The following is a 21,298-nucleotide window of genomic DNA, read 5'->3' as shown; positions in this document are numbered from 1 at the left end:
ATCAGTTTTACCAGCCATCAGCGAAATTCTTCCTAACATCATACAAATCAAGAAGTGGTGTTTTAATACCATATGGTCTTGAAAATTGGTCTAAAACTTTTGGTACTCTTGCAGATTTACCCAAGGTCTCTGATACTGTCTCATGTAGCATTTTATTCAAGAAACTTGAAAGAATGGAAAAGCTAAATCTAACAAAAACTACTGAGCCATATCTTACAAACAGAAATCGTAAGATTGTTGTTAATTCAAATAAAACATGATAGGAAAGGTGCGAGATGTCTCGTTGTTTGATATATCATTCCCTAAATTAAAAAAAAAAAAAAACCGGCGAAGTAGTTGAACAAGCCTTTTCTCTTAGTGACTGCCGCTGGAAAGTATTTGCCACAGTCTTTATGTTGGACTGTGGTATTTGCAGTCGGTATGAGAATGTAGCATATCTGCGACGAAATGACAGCGTTGTTTACTTGTTTCCTGTTTAGCCACTGGCCAGTGATCCGTGGTGTTTGAGTAGCGGCAGTGTTGAATGTGGAAAACGTGGGTGTTTGTGAAAGATGATGGCTCTACAAAATGAAAGAAGAACTGTTGTTCCTTGGTTTTCGATGTAAGTTCCCTTGTATCTAATTTACAAAAATAAGTTTTGTCTTGTAGATCAGAAAGCTTTCCTGAACATTGGAGTTATAGGTATTGCCCTACTGTACAAGAACTGATATAATTAGGTCGAACTTGGCTGCAATGTGTTTTTCTCGTGTAGTAACTGGCACTTATGTTAGACAGTGATTAGTAAACTAAGGACCATTATGTCTTACCATCTTTTTTTTTGCGTATCTATGCATGGAACCACTGTTTCAGCGGATGCTCTTAGTGTATGAAGCGATGAAGACAAAAACTAAGTTTTTATAATCTAACTTACCACAAGCAAATTGTGTGTAACTCAAAGAGCACTGTATGATAGGGACCAACCGAATGAGGCTGTGCATTTGTTTTGTCATTGACCTTATCTTCAGGAGAATGGTGTTCGCACTGTTCAAAGGCCATCCAGATTTGGAATTTTCCGTAGTTTTCCTAGATAACTTCGGCAAATGCTGGGGTTGTTTCTTCATCAAAGCGACAGCCACCCACTTGCCCTGTCAGTGTAGAGCGTACCTCAGCACTCTGTGTATACTTATATTTTGAAGTATTTATTTATATTGTAGTACTGTGACAGCATGTGTATCTTTGTGGAATGATTCTTGTATGAAATTAATAAATAGAACTTAGAGTGTTTACAAGTGATGATGTGTGGTGGTTCTTACTTTGTCTCTGGCACTGTATTTTGAGTTACTGGCATTTCTGGGCTCGATTGCTGGCCCATGTAGATGCATTGTTTCTGTCATGTCTCTAGATATGTTTTTCACTAGTGTCACATAGGACATTTACAATTGAAGTGTTGATATCTTTGAGTGCAATGCCTTGTGTGGAACAGCTCATTATTTGGTCATTTATGCTTAAGTTGTTGAGTGAAGTTCAATTTCAGCTTTGGCTTTGAGGTCAAGTCCTCAATAACTGGTGCTCTATGCATGTTTACTATGTGATATTCTCAGTTGGTAGAGCATTTGTCCATGAAAGGCACAGGTCTTGAGTTAAGTCTCGGTCCGGCATGCAGTTTTAATCTGCCAGGAAGTTTGATATCAGCATTCACTTCACTGCAGAGTGAAAATTTCGTTCTGGAAACATGTCTCCGCAATATCCTTTCTTTCACGAGTGCTAGTTTACGAGGTTCACAGGAGAGCTTCTGTGAAGTTTGAAAGGTAGGAGACGAGGTATTCGTGGAATTAAAGCTGTGAGGATGGAGCATGAGTTGTGCTTGGATAGCTCAGTTGGTAGAGCACTTGCCTGTGAAAGGGCAAAGGTCCCTAGTTAGTCTCAGTCCAGCACACAGTTTTAATCTGCCAGAAAGTTTCATGATATTCTCGTTTACAAATTTATTTCTTGGCTACTGAGGACAAAAATATCTCATTTGTGTGAAACTGCTCCATTTTAAATGGTATATGTATTTATGATGATATACTTCATTTGCCCGTGTGAAGGACTGCCATATTAGATATTGTATTAATTTTATACACTGTGCACAGAAAAGCAGAAAACTGAAAATAAATTTGTGGCTGGTTGCTGTCTCAATGCCATCAACATTTGTCTTCAAATAACAGCCACAGTCTCCAACCATGTAATCATATGCAAAATTGCACTTGTTGTGACATAGACATTCAGTCCTGTGAGGGACTACACAATCACATGGCTGCTTCCCGTGACCAGTAACAGTGTAGACCCAGTCAGTTGGCACAAGCGAATTACTCAATTCAGACAGCTGGTAACGATTTTTAAAATGACTAAGAGCCCCATCAGAAATAATGATGATCTTCTCTGCCCCTGTTTGCAGTTGAAGAATTTTGCACATTGCTAGCAAAGCATGTGCCGAGTCATGTCCTGTGGCATCACTTATAACTGCATCACTTGTGGTCTTGTTTTGAAAATGTCACTCCTGTAAAAATTGAAACCTGGTCATTACTCCAATGGTACCAATGTACTTCTTGTGGGAGAATTACAGGCAAGTTCTCAGCAAAATAACAGTGGAGCACTAAACATAGTTCAGCCTGTACAGACCCTTTCACTTCTGCAATTTGTTGTTGTTGCAATTTCTTCGGATGCTGGTGTGTTACTGCTTCCACTGACCATTTACCAAGTTAATCATGAAACTCAAATGCAACAGTTTTCTTAATTAGGTTATTTTCCTCCCATGTCACATATGTAATTTCTGCCGAGTTATCTGCTACGTCTTCCAGGTTAAGTGTCAGTAAAGACAGTCCTCCTTTTCCAGGGCAATCACCACATACTTGAAACAAACAAGTCTCTTTACATCACAGGCTACTAATGACTTCACACTCTCAACCAAGGTGTCATGTGCTCCAGTAAGTTCTTCAAAGTTCAAAATCTGTGCAGTACACACATAAAGAGACATCTCGAGGTGGGTGTGGAACTACCCACTTAGGATGTAGTGCATAAAATTTTGATCTTCCAGTATATGAAGCTGTATAGTTGCTCTTATAAATTGCAAAAGTTTCTTTAATACTGCAAGTCGTGTAACTCTTCACTTTCACGACTTTTTGATCAAATATTACAGTTATAGTGTCTTTTTTGTTGGCACTCTGGCGTGAACAGTCCCATTTATCTTCCAGATAAAATGATTATACTATTTGAACTTGACCTGTTCCTACAGGATTACCATAATAGGGATATGATCTTCCAAAGAATACTTCTACAGACCTCACATTTTGTGGTTTGTGTACCATGTTCTTTGGTATTGATGGTATGTGGTTCAAAATTGTTTTCTTTGAAATGTCTCTGGAATAATATTTAAAACTTGCACCTTTTCACTGTAGGACGCACAATATTCAACAACTGAATTGATATTTGTGAAAAACGCCTGGCAGGAGGTGCAAGAGTGCTTTGGTTCATTTTCTTCTGAAGATGGAATTTCTGCTTTGAAGGGTGTGGTCAGTTTTGCTGCAGTGTACTCATCCATAGCTTTAGTAATTTATCTTCACTTTCTTGATGCATAGAGTTTGACTCGACTTTACTGTAGCTGACTGATTCAGAGTATTTACTTCTTCCTCTGTCGATGCAAAATCTGCATCATCTGCACCATGGGAAGTTTCACCTTGTTCAGATACTATCATTGTTGTTATTCTGTCAAAACATTTAGAACACAAAAGGTCGTCACTGGAAACAGCTTAACTTTGAAACAGTCTTCAAATGAGAACACTTACTCCCAACCTGAACGAAGTCTTGTTTTTTTGTTTGTCTTATATATCACTCTTTTACGGATATGCAAATATTCAGCACACTTCACTCTCCTGTGGCCCCAGTCACAAGACACTTCAAACAGTCCTGTTCACAAAACGCGCTGCAACTGTGTCAACTGGCAAATTCCTTGTGAAATCACAGAACTCACCGGATGATCTAAGATTTCTTAGAAGCCGCTTCAGTAAACATGTTGGCACTTCCAGAATGAGATTTTCACTCTGCAGCAGAGTGTGCGCTGATATGAAACTTCCTGGCAGATTAAAACTGTGTGCCCGACCGAGACTCGAACTCGGGACCTTTGCCTTTCGCGGGCAAGTGCTCTACCAACTGAGCTACCGAAGCACGACTCACGCCCGGTACTCAAAGCTTTACTTCTGCCAGTACCTCGTCTCCTACCTTCCAAACTTCAAAATGGTTTCTGCAGTAGTGTCACCCTTGAAGGCCTGTATCTTGGGGGCAGGAATTTTTTGAAGAAAACAAGAAAAATACGTGTTTCTTACTTACTCCTGAATTTTAACATATGCTGAATTCAACCATGAACCATAGACCTTGGCGTTGGTGGGGAGGCTTGCGTGCCTCAGCAATACAGATAGCTGTATCGTAGGTGCAACCACAACGGAGGGGTATATGTTGAGAGGCCAGACAAATGTATGGTTCCTGAAGAGGGGCAGCAGCCTTTCCAGTAGTTGCAGGGGCAACAGTTTGGATAATTGACTGATCTGGCCTTGTAACACTAACCAAAACGGCCTTGCTGTGCTGGTAGTGCGAACGGCTCAAAGCAAGGGGAAACTACAGCCGTAATTTTTCCCGACGACATGCAGCTTTACTGTATGGATAAATGATGATGGCGTCATCTTGGGTACATCATTAAAATATCATCTGATAAACATCTTATCATTGGCTACTCCATGCCGCACTCCTATTGGCGGCCTCGTCCTGACACACAGGCACCTGGCCAACATCTGCTGTATACTGCACAAAAGTATAGTGCATGGATGGATCATAGTAAGGTTTCCCTTTAGCAAATACAGCCCTATGTTGCAAAACACGCAAACATGGTATTACTCATGCTTGTTTTGCGTGTATCCATTTGATACTATCCAGTAAAAATTCTATAAATATTCTGAAGCAATGGGTAATCACTACACCCACTGCATTCCTAGATTATACATGCCTCCTGTGTAGCACTAAATTATAAGTACTTCATTGAACTTACCCAGCAATGTCAGATCTTGGCCTTCCCAGGGCTCTGAAGGTGGAGGCTGGTCAACACTACCAGGCCTCTGTAAATGTAATCTCTTTGCTTATATCAGTGATTGGTGGTCTGCTTGAATCGTAGTGCTATGTGTAATGGGGAAGGGAATTTGTCCCAGCTATCTACATTGTCAGAGGAGTCTTCACATTCTTTGGTCAAAAGGGTATATTGTAATTTTGAGTACTTGCATATAAAAAAATGTTTATCTAGTGGGTATGTATGTGCACTGCGCGTGTGCGCACACACACACACACACACACACACACACACACAAACTCTCAGGATTTATGCTCCAAAAGACACCATCAACACTTGTAATTCCTCATTAGTACTGCTTATTTACAACTGCTACTGAAACTCCTTCACAGAAAAGAAAGCTATCCACACTGGTGGTTGACACTTTACAAAACATGCTTCCTCTGCACCGCTTCTTTTCCTACTGACATTTGCTTTACCCACACCCTGTACCGCCATTTAAAATCAACTGCATTCATCCACATCTACATTTATACTCCGCAAGCCATCCAATGGTGTGTGGCGGAGGGCACTTTACGTGCCACTGTCATTACCTCCCTTTCCTGTTCCAGTCGCGTATGGTTCGTGGGAAGAACGACTGTCTGAAAGCCTCCGTGCGCGCTCTAATCTCTCTAATTTTACATTCATGATCTCCTCGGGAGGTATAAGTAGGGGGAAGCAATATATTCGATACCTCATCCAGAAACGCACCCTCTCGAAACCTGGCGAGCAAGCTACACTGCGATGCAGAGCGCCTCTCTTGCAGAGTCTGCCACTTGAGTTTATTAAACATCTCCGTAACGCTATCACGGTTACCAAATAACCCTGTGACGAAACGCGCCGCTCTTCTTTGGATCTTCTCTATCTCCTCCGTCAGACCAATCTGGTACGGATCCCACACTGATGAGCAATACTCAAGTATAGGTCGAACGAGTGTTTTGTAAGCCACCTCCTTTGTTGATGGACTACATTTTCTAAGCACTCTCCCAATGAATCTCAACCTGGTACCCGCCTTACCAACAATTAATTTTATATGATCATTCCACTTCAAATTGTTCCGCACGCATACTCCCAGATATTTTACAGAAGTAACTGCTACCAGTGTTTGTTCCGCTATCATATAATCATACAATAAAGAATCCTTCTTTCTATGTATTCGCAATACATTACATTTGTCTATGTTAAGGGTCAGTTGCCACTCCCTGCACCAAGTGCCTATCCGCTGCAGATCTTCCTGCATTTCGCTACAATTTTCTAATGCTGCAACGTCTCTGTATACTACAGCATCATCCGCGAAAAGCCGCATGGAACTTCCGATACTATCTACTAGGTCATTTATATATATTGTGAAAAGCAATGGTCCCATAACACTCCCCTGTGGCACGCCAGAGGTTACTTAACGTCTGTAGACATCTCCATTGATGACAACATGCTGTGTTCTGTTTGCTAAAAACTCTTCAATCCAGCCACACAGCTGGTCTGATATTCCGTAGGCTCTTACTTTGTTTATCAGGCGACAGTGCGGAACTGTATCGAACGCCTTCCGGAAGTCAAGAAAAATAGCATCTACCTGGGAGCCTGTGTCTAATATTTTCTGGGTCTCATGAACAAATAAAGCGAGTTGGGTCTCACACGATCGCTGTTTCCAGAATCCATGTTGATTCCTACATAGTAGATTCTGGGTTTCCAAAAACGACATGATACTTGAGCAAAAAACATGTTCTAAAATTCTACAACAGATCGACGTCAGAGATATAGGTCTATAGTTTTGCGCATCTGCTCGACGACCCTTCTTGAAGACTGGGACTATCTGTGCTCTTTCCCAATCATTTGGAACTCTCCGTTCCTCTAGAGACTTGCGGTACACGGCTGTTAGAAGGGGGGCAAGTTCTTTTGCGTACTCTGTGTAGAATCGAATTGGTATCCCATCAGGTCCAGTGGACTTTCCTCTATTGAGTGATTCCAGTTGCTTTTCTATTTCTTGGACACTTATTTCAATGTCAGCCATTTTTTCGTTTGTGCGAGGATTTAGAGAAGGAACTGCAGTGCGGTCTTCCTCTGTGAAACAGCTTTGGAAAAAGGTGTTTAGTATTTCAGCTTTACGCGTGTCATCCTCTGCTTCAATGCCATCATCATCCCGTAGTGTCTGGATATGCTGTTTCGAGCCACTTACTGATTTAACGTAAGACCAGAACTTCCTAGGATTTTCTGTCAAGTCGGTACATAGAATTTTACTTTCGAATTCACTGAACGCTTCACGCATAGCCCTCCTTACGCTAACTTTGACATCGTTTAGCTTCTGTTTGTCTGAGAGGTTTTGGCTGCGTTTAAACTTGGAGTGGAGCTCTCTTTGCTTTCGCAGTAGTTTCCTAACTTTGTTGTTGTACCACGGTGGGTTTTTCCCGTCCCTCACATTGAAATGTGTGCACAGTAGTGAGGTTGCTGTGTAAATCACTTGATTGCTGGGCTCCTTACTTGTGAACCATCAGAAATTCTACATCTATATACATACTGCGCAAGCCACCGTACGGTGCGTGGTGGATGGTACTCTGTACCACAACTAGTTGTTTCCTTTCCTGTTCCACTCGCAGGTAGAGTGAGGCAAAAATGGCTGTGTATACAACAACTACAACAACAACAACAATAACAATAATAATAATAATAATACAGTGTAGGCCTTACAGCAGTGTAGTAATCGTTACATAATTCCTGTTGTGTTGTGCTGTCAATTAGTTTGTTTAGTGTAGTGAAGTGAATAATGGAGCAGTTTCTGGTGTATTGCAGGAGTTTTGTAAAACTTGGAGAATGCATTTTATGGAATATTTAAGCATATGTGATGTATATATTTGTCTCAATTTTACTGTCATAGATGGATGGTACGAAGTACAAGGGTCAAGAGAATGTCCACCAAAAGTCATCGGCTTTGACCAGTGATGATATGTTAATGGCTGCTGCCACTTCACCTTTTTATTCCATATATCCACAGTTTTTTGAGTGCAAGAAAATAAGAAGATTGGTTATGGTGACTAATTATCTGTAGCTTAGCCCAGGCTATAGGTTAGGTTGTAAAGTAGGAGTTCGGTTGAGAGTTGGCGAAGCCAACAAATGTATTACAAGGAAACCTGGGTGTGATGACAGACTAATCTGTGGCTCTGCCTGTTTCAAAAAATAACCAATAAAATCATGTTACAGTCTGCATATTGTTTATGGCATTTGACACGTGTTTCCTATGTCACTGCTCAAAGCTGATGGCTCTTATTAAACACTCCTCTATATCCAAGAGTAGAGTATGTGTGTAGGATGTATGCTATGTGAGGAAGATGATGATCATACATTTGTTACACAAACTAACCCTCATCACATTGCTTCACACATTAATGCTAGTATATGAAAAATAATGCAATTATTAGTAACTTTTGCTGTCAGCATTACAGTCTTGTGAAACATCAGTCACAGTAATGGTGTATTAAAAATAATTTGGTTTAATGATTGAAACATAGTAGAATCGTTGTGTTCTTACCTTCAGAAAATTACTTGTTACCCCTCAGGTTTTATAGACTTGGAGAAAGCTTTTGACAACATTGACTGAAACACACTCTTTGAAAATATGAATGTAGCAGGGGTAAAATACAGGGAGTGAAAGGCTTTACACAACTTGAACAGAATTCACACAGCAGTTAGAAGAGCTGAAGGGCAGGGAAGGGAAGCAGTGGTTGAGACGAAGTGAGACAGGGTTGTTGATTGTCCCCCATGTTATTCAATCTGTACATCAGACAAGCGGTAAAGGACACCAAAGGAAAATTTGGAGGAGAAATTAAAGTTCAGGGGGAAAAAATAAAAAACTTTGACATTTGCTTATGTCATAGTAATCCTGTCACAGTTGAACAGAATGTATAATGTCTTGAAAGGAGGATATAAGATGAACAGCCACAAAAACAAAACAAGGGTAATGGAATATAGTTGAATTAAATCAGGTGGTGCTAAGGGAATTTGATTAGGAAATGACACACAACAAGTAGATGAGTTTTGCTATTTGGGCAGTAAAATAACTGATAATGACCAAAGTACTGATAATGTAAAATGTAGACTGCCAGTGGCAGGAAAAGTGTTTCCAAAGAAGAGTAATTTAATAAAATCTTCTTGGGCTTCCAGCTGCATTAGGATGGATTTAAACCAACTGACAAATCTGGAAGCTGGATAAGATTTTATTAATTCATATCACTGTGAGCTGCATTCAAGAAAATTTTGTTAACACTGAATAATAAATTTTAAGTGTTACGAAGCCTTTTCTGAATTTGTTCAGAGTATAGCCTTGTATGGAAGTAAGACACCACAATTAGTTCAGACAGTAAGAGAATAGAACCTTTAGAAATGTGATGGTTTAGAAGAATGCTGGAGATTAGATGGATAGATCACACAAATAATGAGGATGTACTGAATAAAACTGAGAAGAAAAGAAATTTGTGGCATAACTTGACTAAAAGAATGGGTGAATTGAAGGATACAGTCTGAGATATAAAGGACTTATCAATTTTGTATTGAAGTGGAGTGTTTGGGATAAAATTGTGGAGGGAGGCCAAGAGACCAATACAGTAAGCAGGTTAAAATGGATGTGCATTGCTGAAGTTTTTTGGAGATGAAAAGGCTTGCACAGTATAGAGTAATATGGTGGGCTGCATCAAATCAGTCTTCAGATGGAAGTTGATGACGACAACAACAACACAACGTCTCAGAGGGCTCATGGTTCTTTCGTGTGTTTCTATGTGGCACTCACGGTACCATGAGCTATTGCAACCCATTCTTCCTACTCAAGGTGCATTTTCTTCCCCGTGCCCATCTCTCCTCATTCTTGCTCATTCCGCACTGTTCCCTCCTCACCCTCTTTCGGTGTTCTTACTTATTATATTGACATGGCTATCCACCTGTATTCCTGTATTCCTTGCAGTTTTGTTTCCCTTGCCTTTTCTCTGTCACCCTTTTTGGCATTTTTGGAACCCCTTTAGGGTTTGATCTCTATTTCTAAATTTTCTGTCTGTAGTGAGAGCCATATGTGGAAGAACTCGTTCCCTAGAATATATGATGTGGCTTCGTCTCCACCCTCTAGTAGTCTGGTCTCTTCAATCCCACAAACCAACCAACCAACCAACCTACCTCTCCACCCTCCCTTCTCCTTTTCCTTCCCCGCTGTAGGCCCCCCTCTGCCCCACTAGGTCACCAGCACATGTAGCCAGTCTGTGCGTTGGGTCTATTATGTATGAGCCCCCTGACAACACAGGGATCACACTTCCGACACATGAGCTGTTGCCTCCCCATATATGTCATTCTGGAGCATCGGAACTCCCAGCAATGGCTGCCTTGCCAGACGGCCCTTGCTGTGGCTGGTTGATGCTGACTGGGAGAGCTCCTGATCGGAATGAGTGGTATCAGGGCGCCGGATGCTTTGCCCATGAAATTATGAAATTTATCAGGCTCCAAAAACTCTGACCGTTCTCATATGGCAATCTCTTCGAGTGGTAAGGGACCATCGAATGCTGCTTCTTATGATCCCACTGCCTTCCCTTTCCTGGCTACACTCTAGGAGGTGGGCCAGGCTCTCGGGCTTGGAGTGAAACACTTTCCTTGATACCTGGACTGTACTAGGATGGACAGGGATGGATTCACAACCATAAAGCTGCTGTTTTTTGCAAAAAAGACAAGTTCGATGAAGTGGAATCTCTCAATAAGATACTGTCGGATTCCCTGTTAAATCATCTTCTGCTGCCCAATCTGCAGCTCTTTGTGCTTCTGATCATCTTGGTGATGTCCCGGTGTCTACTACAGCTCGCCAGTCTCTTAATATGGTCAGAGGAGGGTGTTTTTTTTTTTTTTCCCTCATCCTTCAAACTGAACGAGTAACTCTAGGCTAATCTGGAACCACTGGGCATTCATTTTGTTAGTCGTGCGGAGAAAGGTTGTAAGGACATCTGCACCGATACTGCTGCACCTATACTGGTGCCTTTATTATGACTTGAGGGTGATACCCTCCCAGAGAAGGTCAAGGTTGTGTGTTATTGATGTGACGTGAAGCCATACGTCCTGCCACCTGTGAGGTGCTTTCAGCGCTTGTGTTTCGGGCAAGTCTTCCTGATGTATGACGGGCCCTCTGTGTAGTGACTGGACACTCACTCTGTGAGAGGAGCTCCTGTGTTCTGCCACCCATGTGTAAAATGGCTTGACCATCGCTCTCCATGTTCACCAGATAGCCAGGCTTACAAGAAAGAAAAGAAGCTACAAGAGTATAGGTCCCTAGATCATCTTTCTTACATTGAGGCTCATCAAAAGTATGACCACCTTCACCCTTTGTTGACGACTTATACTTTTGCCTCTGTTATGTCCTTTACGCCTCCTCCCATATCCTTATCCCAGTCCCACCCCTCGCTATGGTTTTCACGTCCTCCCTCAGGGTGCCACTCCACGTCCCCAGCCGAAGAAGTGCCCCCGCCCTCGCCCCTCCCACAGTGATGGGATTACCTCCTGGGACCCCTCACCCAACTCTCTCTCATGCTGGAGGTCTGCTACCGCGGCTCAGCCATGGGACATACAGTCTGTTCGCCCCAAGGTCACCTGCTCTCTTTCAGTTCTGGATCTTGCAGAAGTCTGTTCACTGTCTGTGCCCTGCCCTCCTCAACTCTGGAGTAGTAGTAGTAGTAGTAGTAGTAGGAAGAAGAAGAAAAAAAACCTAAGTCCCAGGACAAGACTGCTCTAGTGGCCCTGCCAACTTTCTCCTCGTTACCTAAGATGTTACGCCGTCGCTGTTGGTGACATGGTGACCCGGAGACATGATTGGCTTTAGCCCATTTGCCTCCCATTTGGACACTCATTCTATGATTATTCAATGCAACTGCAATGATACTACCATCACCACCCAGAGTTGCAAACCCTTATTGCCTTTTACTTGTGCTTTGTCAGAAACAGGACGGCCATTTGAGGGTATCTGGTGACAAAGGCTGTATGGATATTTTTATTACATGGATCCCACTTTGTACCATATCGGAAGCGGTTGCTGCTGAGGTCTACTTGGACTCCGCCATCACGGTTTGTAATATCTATCTTCCTCCTGACAGGCTACCTACATCTGCTGCCCTCCCCCCTGCGGGTCCGGGGATTAGAATAGGCCCGAGGTATTCCTGCCTGTCGTAAGAGGTGACTAAAAGGAGTCCCACCCCTCAAGGGGGTTGTTTGCGCATACATCCGGAGACGGACAGTTTCATGACTTATATTTGTGGTCATTTTGATTTTTCGCTTATTCTGGTTTCTTCCTTCCTTTGTTTAGTTCCTTTCTTTGGCCTACTTCCTCTCACTGTCTTCCTTACTTTTTACCTTGCCTTCTACTCCGTGCCTTCTACTCCGTGCCTTCTACTCCGTGCCTTCTACTCCGTGCCTTCTACTCCGTGCCTTCTACTCCGTGCCCTCTACTCCGTGCCCTCTACTCCGTGCCCTCTACTCCGTGCCCTCTACTCCGTGCCCTCTACTCCGTGCCCTCTACTCCGTGCCCTCTACTCCGTGCCCTCTACTCCGTGCCCTCTACTCCGTGCCCTCTACTCCGTGCCCTCTACTCCGTGCCCTCTACTCCCCGCCTTCTTGTCCACCCTCTGATCTCTGCCTCAGCATTTGAGACAGTCTGTCCTTTCTCTCCCTTTTTTTCCTCTTCTTGTTTCCTCCCTGCGCGAGCCTGAAGGCTGACCCACACATTCACAAGCGTAGCCGGTGACAGGATAACGCATAATTCCCTGCCCTGGGTAGACAAGTAAGGCACGCACGTACCCCCTGGTAAAGGCTAGGCCAGGGAGGGGTGATTGCCTGAGCTGACACCTTCCGATCATGCCGATTGGTCCCTCCGTCCGTTTCTCAGGAGGTGTGACCTGAGGTGTAAACATTCACCTAAGGCGGGAGTGCCCTCTGAGAGGGTCCCCACAAGGAAGGAGCGCGCCATCGGAGACGTTGGGAATTATGGGGGATTCCTCCGCAATGGATTTCTCTTCTTCTTCTCTCTAGACTTCTGCCCAAAAATGGAAACTTGACCAGCCACCATTGACAAAAGTACTACTGCCTGTCACAAAGTTCCTCGTAGTTTCTAGATCTGAGGACGGAAAGGATTTTTCATCTGTCAACCTTTTCGTTATCCAGAAGGGCGTAGATGCCATAGCCGGATCTGTCAAGTCTTGTACCAGGATGCGTAACGGTACCTTGTTGTTAGAAACTGAGAGCACCTTTCAGGCACAAAAACTGCTTCACACTCCTGTCCACGTTCCCTGTCTGGGTGGAGGCTCACCACACTTTGAATTCGTCGCGTGGTATGGTATATACTAGATCACTCGACGGATTGACTGACGAGGAGATTCAGTCTTTCCTTGCTGAGCAGGGCGTGACGGCTGTCCATAGGGCCATGAAAAAGGTCAACAATGACCTTGTATCGGCCCGGACACATTTCTTGACCTTTGATAGTGTTCAGCTGCCGTCGCGCATCAAAGCGGGCTATGAGGTTATTTCTGTTCACCCATATGTCCTGACACCTACGCGCTGCTACCAGTGTCAGCGTTTTAATCACACTCGCCAGTCTTGTTCTAATGTGGCTAAATGTGTCACTTGTGGCAGGGACGCCCATGAGGGTGACTGTCCACCTCCGTCTCCTCGTTGCGTGAACTGTCAGGGTGACCATGCAACGTCCTCCCGCGACTGTCCCATCTACAAGGATGAACGCTGTATACAGGAAATTCGGGTCAAAGAGAAAGTGTCCACCTCGGCTGCTCGCAAACTCTTTGCTAGTAGGAAGCCCACGCTGTCCCCAGCGGGGAAATACAGTACTGTCCTCGCCTCTCCTCGGACTACCAGGGAGGTGTCGACGCAGACATGTGATCTGACCTTTTAGCACTACGGTTGTCCGTTTGACCAGTGCTAAGATCGCCCGGTCAATGTCTCAAGAAGGAACCGTCCCATGCAGACTTCCTACGTACCTCGAACTCCCAGCCATCGACCAGTACATCCACTAAACGACCTTCCAAGAAGGCTCATAGGAAGCAAAGTTATCCTTCTCCTCCATGGCGCGTTTCTTCTCCTGCGCCACCCAGCGGTTGCTGCCCCAGGCCATCATCTGTTTCGCCTGGCCGCACCGCTGGTAGCCGAACATCTGGCCGTTCACCGGCGGAGGAAGCTCCCCCTCCCGGCCATCTTAACAAGATGGCCGACGAACCTATTGAACAAATGGACAATGACTCTCCGCCTATTGATAGCGGCGGCAGTGCTCGCTCGAAGCCAGGCCCTCAGCGGCCTTCCAGGTAACCCCTTCTTGCTTCTCCTTTTTCTTTTTCTTCTCACAATGGCACTTCTCCATTGGAATATTCGCGGCATTCACTCCAACCGAGAGGACTTAAAGTTGCTGCTACACTTGCACTGTCCGCTCGTCGTAGCTCTCCAGGAAACGAAGCTACGCCCATGCAATCAAATTGACTTGGCGCACTATGCCTCTGTGCGTTTTGACCTACCCCCTGTGGCAGGTATTCTGGCTCATGTTCCTGGTTCAGGATGATATTTACTACGATCCCATCACATTGCACACTGACCTGCAGGCAGTTGCCGTCCGAATTACTCTCCCCAGTTTTACTTTTTCCATTTGTACCGTTTACACTCCATCGTCGTCTGCCGTTACCAGGGCAGACATGATACAAATTATTGCTCAGCTACCTGCACCATTTTTGTTGACTGGAGACTTCAGTGCCCCCCATCCCGTTTGGGGTTCTCCAGCATCCTGCCCGAGAGGCTCCCTGTTAACAGACCTTTTCAACTACCTTAATCTTGTCTGCCTCAATACTGGTGCCCCTACTTTTCTTTCAGACACAACTCGCACCTATTCCCATTCAGACCTCTCTATATGTACTACCCAACTTGCACGCCAGTACGCACTTTCTGATACGTATTCGAGTGACCACTTCCCTTGTGTTATCCATCTCCTGCATCATACCCCCTCTCCATGCTCAACTAGTTGGAACATCTCCAAAGCAGACTGGGGGCTTTTCTCTTCCAGGGCGACCTTTCAGGATCAAACCTTCGCAAGCTGCGATAGTCAGGTCACACACCTCACGGAAGTCATTCTCACTGCTGCTGAATATTCCATCCCTCACACTACTTCTTCTCCACGTCGCGTACCGATCTCCTGGTGGACTGCAGCATGTAGAGATGCTTTACATGCTCGTCGACGTGCTTTACGCTCCTTTAAACGCCATCCTACGATGGCGAATTGTGTCAATTATGAACGATTACGTGCACAGTGTCATCGTATTATTAAAGAAAGCAAGAAAGCCAGCTGGGCAGCTTTCACAAGCACCTTCAACAGTTTTACTCCTTCCTCTGTTGTCTGGGGTAGCCTGCGCCGGTTATCTGGCACTAAGGTCCACTCACCAGTTTGTGGCTTGACGGTGGCGAATGATGTCCTTGTGGCCCCTGAGGATGTCTCCAATGCCTTCAGCCGCTTTTTCGCAGAGGTTTCGAGCTCCGCTCATTACCACCCTGCCTTCCTTCCCCGAAAACAGGCAGAGGAGGCAAGGCCACCTAACTTCCGCTCCTCAAATCGTGAAAGTTATAATGCCCCATTCACCATGCGGGAACTCGAAAATGCACTTGCCCGGTCACGGTCCTCCGCTCCAGGGCCTGATTCTATTCATATTCAGATGCTGAAGAACCTTTCTCCTGCGAGTAAAGGTTTTCTTCTTCGTACTTATAATCGCATCTGGATTGAGGGTCATGTTCCCACATGCTGACGCGAATCTATCGTTGTCCCGATTCCTAAGCCGCGAAAGGACAAGCACTTGCCTTCCAGTTATCGACCGATCTCCCTTACCAGCTGTGTCTGTAAGGTGACGGAATGAATGGTTAATTCTCGTTTGGTTTGGCTGCTCGAATCTTGACGCCGACTTACCAATGTACAATGTGGATTTCATAGGTGCCGCTCTGCTGTTGACCCTCTGGTTACCTCGTCGACCTTCATTATAAATAACTTCTTGCGGAAGCGCCCGACTGCGGCTGTGTTCTTTGATTTGGAGAAGGCTTACAACACCTGTTGGAGGGCGGGCATTCTCTGCACCATGCATACAGGGGGCCTTCGCGGTCGCCATCCTCTTTTTAATGGATCGACAGTTCAGGGTACGTGTGGGTTCTGTCCTGTCTGAAGCCTTTCGCCAAGAGAATGGGGTGCCACAGGGCTCAGTTTTGAGCGTCGCTCTCTTCGCCATAGCGATCAATCCAATAATTGATTGCCTCCCAGCTGATGTGTCAGGCTCCCTTTTCATGAACGATTTTACCATCTATTGCAGCGCACAGCGTACATGTTTCCTGGAGCACTGTCTTCAGCGTTGTCTTGACCGTCTTTACTCCTGGAGTGTCGCCAATGGCTTCCGTTTTTCTGCCGAGAAGACGGTCTGTATTAACTTCTGGCGCTACAAAGAGTTTCTCCCACCGACCTTAAGACTCGGTCCCATTGCTCTCCCATTCATGGAGACAACAAAATTTTTAGATCTTACATTTGACAGGAAACTTAGCTGGTCTCGACATGTCATATTTGGCTGCCCGTTGTACCCGTTCTCTAAATGTCCTCCGTGTTCTCAACGGTTTGTCGTGGGGAGCGGATCGAATTGTCCTACTTCGCCTATATCGGTCGATCGTCCGCTCAGAGCTCGATTATGGGAGCTTCGTATACTCCTCTGCACGGCCGTCCATTTTACGCCGCCTCAACTCTATACAACACCGGGGTTTACGTCTTGCGATCGGAGCGTTCTATACTAGTCCCATTGAGAGTCTTCATGCTGAAGCCGGTGAATTGCCACTAACCTACTGGCGTGATATACTGCTTCGTCGGTATGCCTATCGGCTATTGTCAATGCCCGACCACCTGTCTTATCGTTCCTTTTTTGACGACTCTCTTGACTGTCAATACGGGTTGTATGTCTCTGCCCTGCTATCCCCAGGAGTTCGCTTTTGTCACCTCCTTCAGCACCTTGATTTTCCACTCCCTGCAACCTTTCGAGTGGGCGAGAGCCAAACGCCACATTGGCTCCAGGCTCAGTTTCGCGTTTACCTTGACCTCAGCCCGCTCCCAAAGGAGGTTACCCCAGCTTCGGTATACCGTTCCCGGTTTGTCAAACTTCGTTTGAAGTTCATTAATATGATCTTCATTTATACAGATGGCTCTAAGACCAATTACGGTGTCGGGTGTTCTCTTATTGTCAGGGCACACAGTTTCAAATACCGGCTCCATGGCCATTGTTCGATCTTCACAGCTGAGCTATTTGCCCTCTACCAGGCTGTTCTTTACATCTGCCACCACCAACATTCTGCTTATGTCATCTGCTCTGATTCCCTGAGTGCCATCCAGAGCCTCAGTGATCCGTATCCGGTTCACCCTTTCGTGCACTGGATCCAACGCTCTCTTCAGCAGCTGGCGGACGACGGTTCTCCGGTTATCTTTATGTGGGTCCCTGGCCATGTCGGTATCCCTGGGAACGAAGCTGCAGATGCCGCGGCCAAGGCTGCGGACCTCCAGCCTCAGACAGCTTCTTGTTGTGTCCCTTCATCTGATTGTAGCAGGGTCATTTGTCAGCGCATTTTATCGCTGTGGCATGACGATTGGGCTACACTTACGGACAACAAGCTTCGGGCCTTGAAACCTCTTCCCACGGCTTGCACGACCTCTTCACGCCCTTCTCGGCGGGAGGAGGTCGTTTTGGCCCGGTTACGAATTGGACACTGCCGGTTCAGCCATCGCCATCTGCTGACGGCTACGCTGCCGCCGTTGGTGGCAATTGGTGACGGTATGCCACATTTTAACGTCCTGTCCAAATTTTAATACACTGCGCGTTGATCTTGGCCTGCCATGTACTCTGGATGCCATTTTAGCGGATGACCCAGGAGCAGCTGCTCGCGTTCTGTTTTATCCACTTGACAAACCTGCCCAAGGACATTTAATTATGCCTTTTTTTTTTTTTTTTAATCCTGTTCCTGTTGATATATCTTTTATAGTGTTGTCCCTTTTAGTTGCTGTTTTAACCTTGTGCCTCGCAGTGCATTCCTAACTTAGTCTGGGCACCAATGACCATTGTAGTTGTGCACCCTAAAACGACCAAAAAAAAAAAAAATTGCTGCCCTGACTGCACTCCATCAGCAACTCCCCGTCCCTTTCTCCTTCTTGGGGGTTTTAATGCCAATCTCTCTTTGTGGGGCAGTGCTGCTTCGTCTAGTCAGGGGCTCCTCACAGACCAATTTCTTGCGCTCCATGACCTGTGCCTTTTTAATGGTGGTTCCCCTACTCATTTTAGTGATGCATATGGCACTTTCTCTGCCATTGATCTTTCGCTGCCATATTCCTTATTTTCGATGGTTACCACATGATGACTTCTGTAGTAGTGACCACTTCCCATTGATTCTCTTTCCCTTCCCACCTCCTGATGACCAGGTTTCTCTGCTGGATTTCCTTCATTCTGATTGGCCTCCATAGACCTCCCAGATTGTTTTTCCACCTTTTCTGTCAGGTTGTATTGATGAAGTCGTCTGTGACCTATCTGATACGATAATCCATGCTGCCAGCATTGCTGTTCCCCACTTAATGGGCCCCGTTCACTGCCAGCCAGTTCCGTGGTGGAGCATGGCCAATAACATCGTTAACCGTGATCATCGTCGCACTTTGCAACATCTTAAGTGGCACTTGTCCTCTGCCAGTTTTGTTGCCTTTAAACATCTTCACGCCAAAGGTTGTTACTTAATCAGTCAGAGCAAGCAGATGTGTTGGGAACACTTTCTTCTCTCTGTTCTTCTTACCCTTCATCATGGGTGTGGGCTACACAACGCACCCTCCAAGGTTGTCAGTGGCAGTCTTCCCTTCCGGGCCTTGTCCTTCCAGGTGGCCTTTGTACAGATCCGTCAGTTCTTGCGGAACACCTTGTGACCCATTCTGCGACAGCATTGGTGTCAGCCTCTATCCAGCTACATTCCTCCTCTGGAAACAGCAGGCTGAAGCATCCTGTGTAAGTTTTACCCTTGTCAGGTGGAATCCTTCAATGAACCTTTTACTGAATGGGTGCGTCTTCTGGCCCTCTTTTCTCCCCATGATTCAGCTCCTGGCCCTGATTCCCTCCATAACCAAACCTCAGTGCTCCACCTGCCAATATCTCCTCCGGGTGTTTAACCATATTTGACTCCCAGGCCTGTTCGCTATCAGTGGAGAGACAGTATTGTGGTACATGTTAAGTCTGGCAAGGATCCATCATCCCTTCATAGTTACCGGGCCTTCAACCTGAGAAATGTCCCCTGCAAGTTACTGGAACGGATGGTGGCTCGTTGGCTCCATTGTGTTCTTGAATATGAGACCTTTTACATCCTTTCCAGTGTGCTTTCGGGAGGGACAATCTCCAGTCGATCATCTGATTTGATTGGCAACCACAGTTCGGCAGGCCTTTTCTCACTGCTATCATCTTGTTGCAGTTTTCTTCGGTCTATGTAAGGGGTTGGGTTTAGTTGCGGGAGTGGGATGGGGGGGGGGGGGGGCACTTCATTGCGGAGTAAAAAACCATGGGTCAACCTAGTATGGCTAACATGAAGACGACTGAGACTTATGTCACAGCTTGGCGCCATCACGTCGTCCTTACACTCCATGAGTGGGGTCTTCGGACCCCTTTCCGAGTTTTATTTGCCAGTTCCTGTCCCACTGGTCGTTCTGAGTCTGGGTTGGCACTGTTCTCAGCTCTCTGTGGACTCAGGAGAATGGTGTTCCACAGGGTTCTGTATTGTGTGTCCTTCTTTCTTTAAGTACTTGGGGCCTCTCTGGACAGTTGGTCACCCCTGATCTGTGTGTGAATGATTTCTGCATTTAGGCTATCTCCCGCTCGATGGCCTCTGCAGCATGACAGCCCCAGGGTGCCATTTGGTGTGCTTTCACATGGGTGCTCTCGCATGGTTTTCTATTCTCTCACTGTAAGTCAATGGTGGTGCATTTCTGTCACTGTATGGTCCATCCTAATCCAGAACTCTACCTCGATGCCTAACATCTGACTGTGGTCCCCCAGTTCAGTTTTGTGGTCTTCTTTTTGACAACAAGCTTACTTGGTTCGCCTATATCCATCATCTGAAGGCTGGCTGTTTGAATAAACTCTATTTTCTTCGCTTCCTTGCCCACAGCTCTTGGGGTGTGGATCATTCAACTCTTCTGTGCCTTTACCACACATTAGTTATGTCTCATTTGGACCATTGTTGTCAAGTTTATGTATCATCTGCCCGTTCAATGTTGCTCCTGTTGGACCCAGTTCACCATCGTGGTATCCGGTTAGCCACTGGTGCCTTTCGCACAAGCACTGTCAATAGTCTTATGGTCGACACTAGAATCCCTCCCCTTTTGATTTGGCCATCCTAACTCCTACCTGCCCTCGGGTGGGTTCACTGATTCGGCTCTGCCTTGCTTCTGTCAGCCATGACTTCCATTTGCCCTCCTTGTCCTCTTCCCCGTGTTCTCTCCCAACCACCACCCCTTGGTTAGTTCCTTGACCGTGAATTGGGGTGGATGTCTGTAGGGGACCAAATGCTTCTGTCGTTCCAGTGGTGTTCCGTTGTTTGTTCTGAACACAGGTGCGGGAGTTTCAGGAGGGCATGGCTCTAAATCTGCTAATCGTGGTGGGGTGGAGTATGCCTTCACATCTTCTGTTGATATGGAACACCATCTCTTGCCTGCCCCATGTGGGGTGTTTACTTCAGGATTGATGGTCATCTATCGAGCCCTATGTTTTGTTAAAAACTGTCCTCCCTCACCCATGTTTTGTTATGTATGGACTGAGTGAGTAGCCTTCAGGCTATCGCTCAGTGTTTATCCAAGACATTTTTGTTGATCTTGGTGATGTTACATGTTCTGTTGATTTCCTTTGGTTTTGTGGTCACTTAAGTATCTCGGGTAATGAACCTGCTGAAGATATGCCTGTGGTGGTGGTGGGGGGGGGGGGGGGGCGACCACTTATCCCCTGTTCTCCGTGATCCCTTCGGGGGGGGGGGGGGGGGGGGGCAAATTTGCCGCTTTATATAAAATCCCTTTTTGCTCAATCATTGGCTGACTTTTGGAGGCTGCCCCTATCTACTATCTAATAAACTTCATGCCATCAAGGAGACTCCCACCATGTGGCG

At 45.6% G+C, this 21,298-nt stretch overlaps 1 protein-coding gene across 1 annotated transcript in view; it reads left to right on the top strand.

Annotated features, from left to right (window-relative positions):
• The first annotated feature begins 483 nt into the window (after positions 1–483).
• The window catches only part of LOC124545223, a 107,978-nt gene continuing 87,163 nt past the window's right edge, over positions 484–21,298 (top strand). Inside the window, exon 1 of the mRNA XM_047124098.1 lies at positions 484–601. Within this exon, the coding sequence (XP_046980054.1) occupies positions 552–601 (50 nt within the window). The 5' untranslated portion in view covers positions 484–551. The remainder of the gene's footprint in view (positions 602–21,298) is intronic.

Source organism: Schistocerca americana, chromosome 1, assembly GCF_021461395.2.
Source record: "Schistocerca americana isolate TAMUIC-IGC-003095 chromosome 1, iqSchAmer2.1, whole genome shotgun sequence".
Lineage (NCBI taxonomy): Eukaryota > Metazoa > Arthropoda > Insecta > Orthoptera > Acrididae > Schistocerca > Schistocerca americana.
This window is presented reverse-complemented; position numbering and strand designations above follow the sequence as displayed.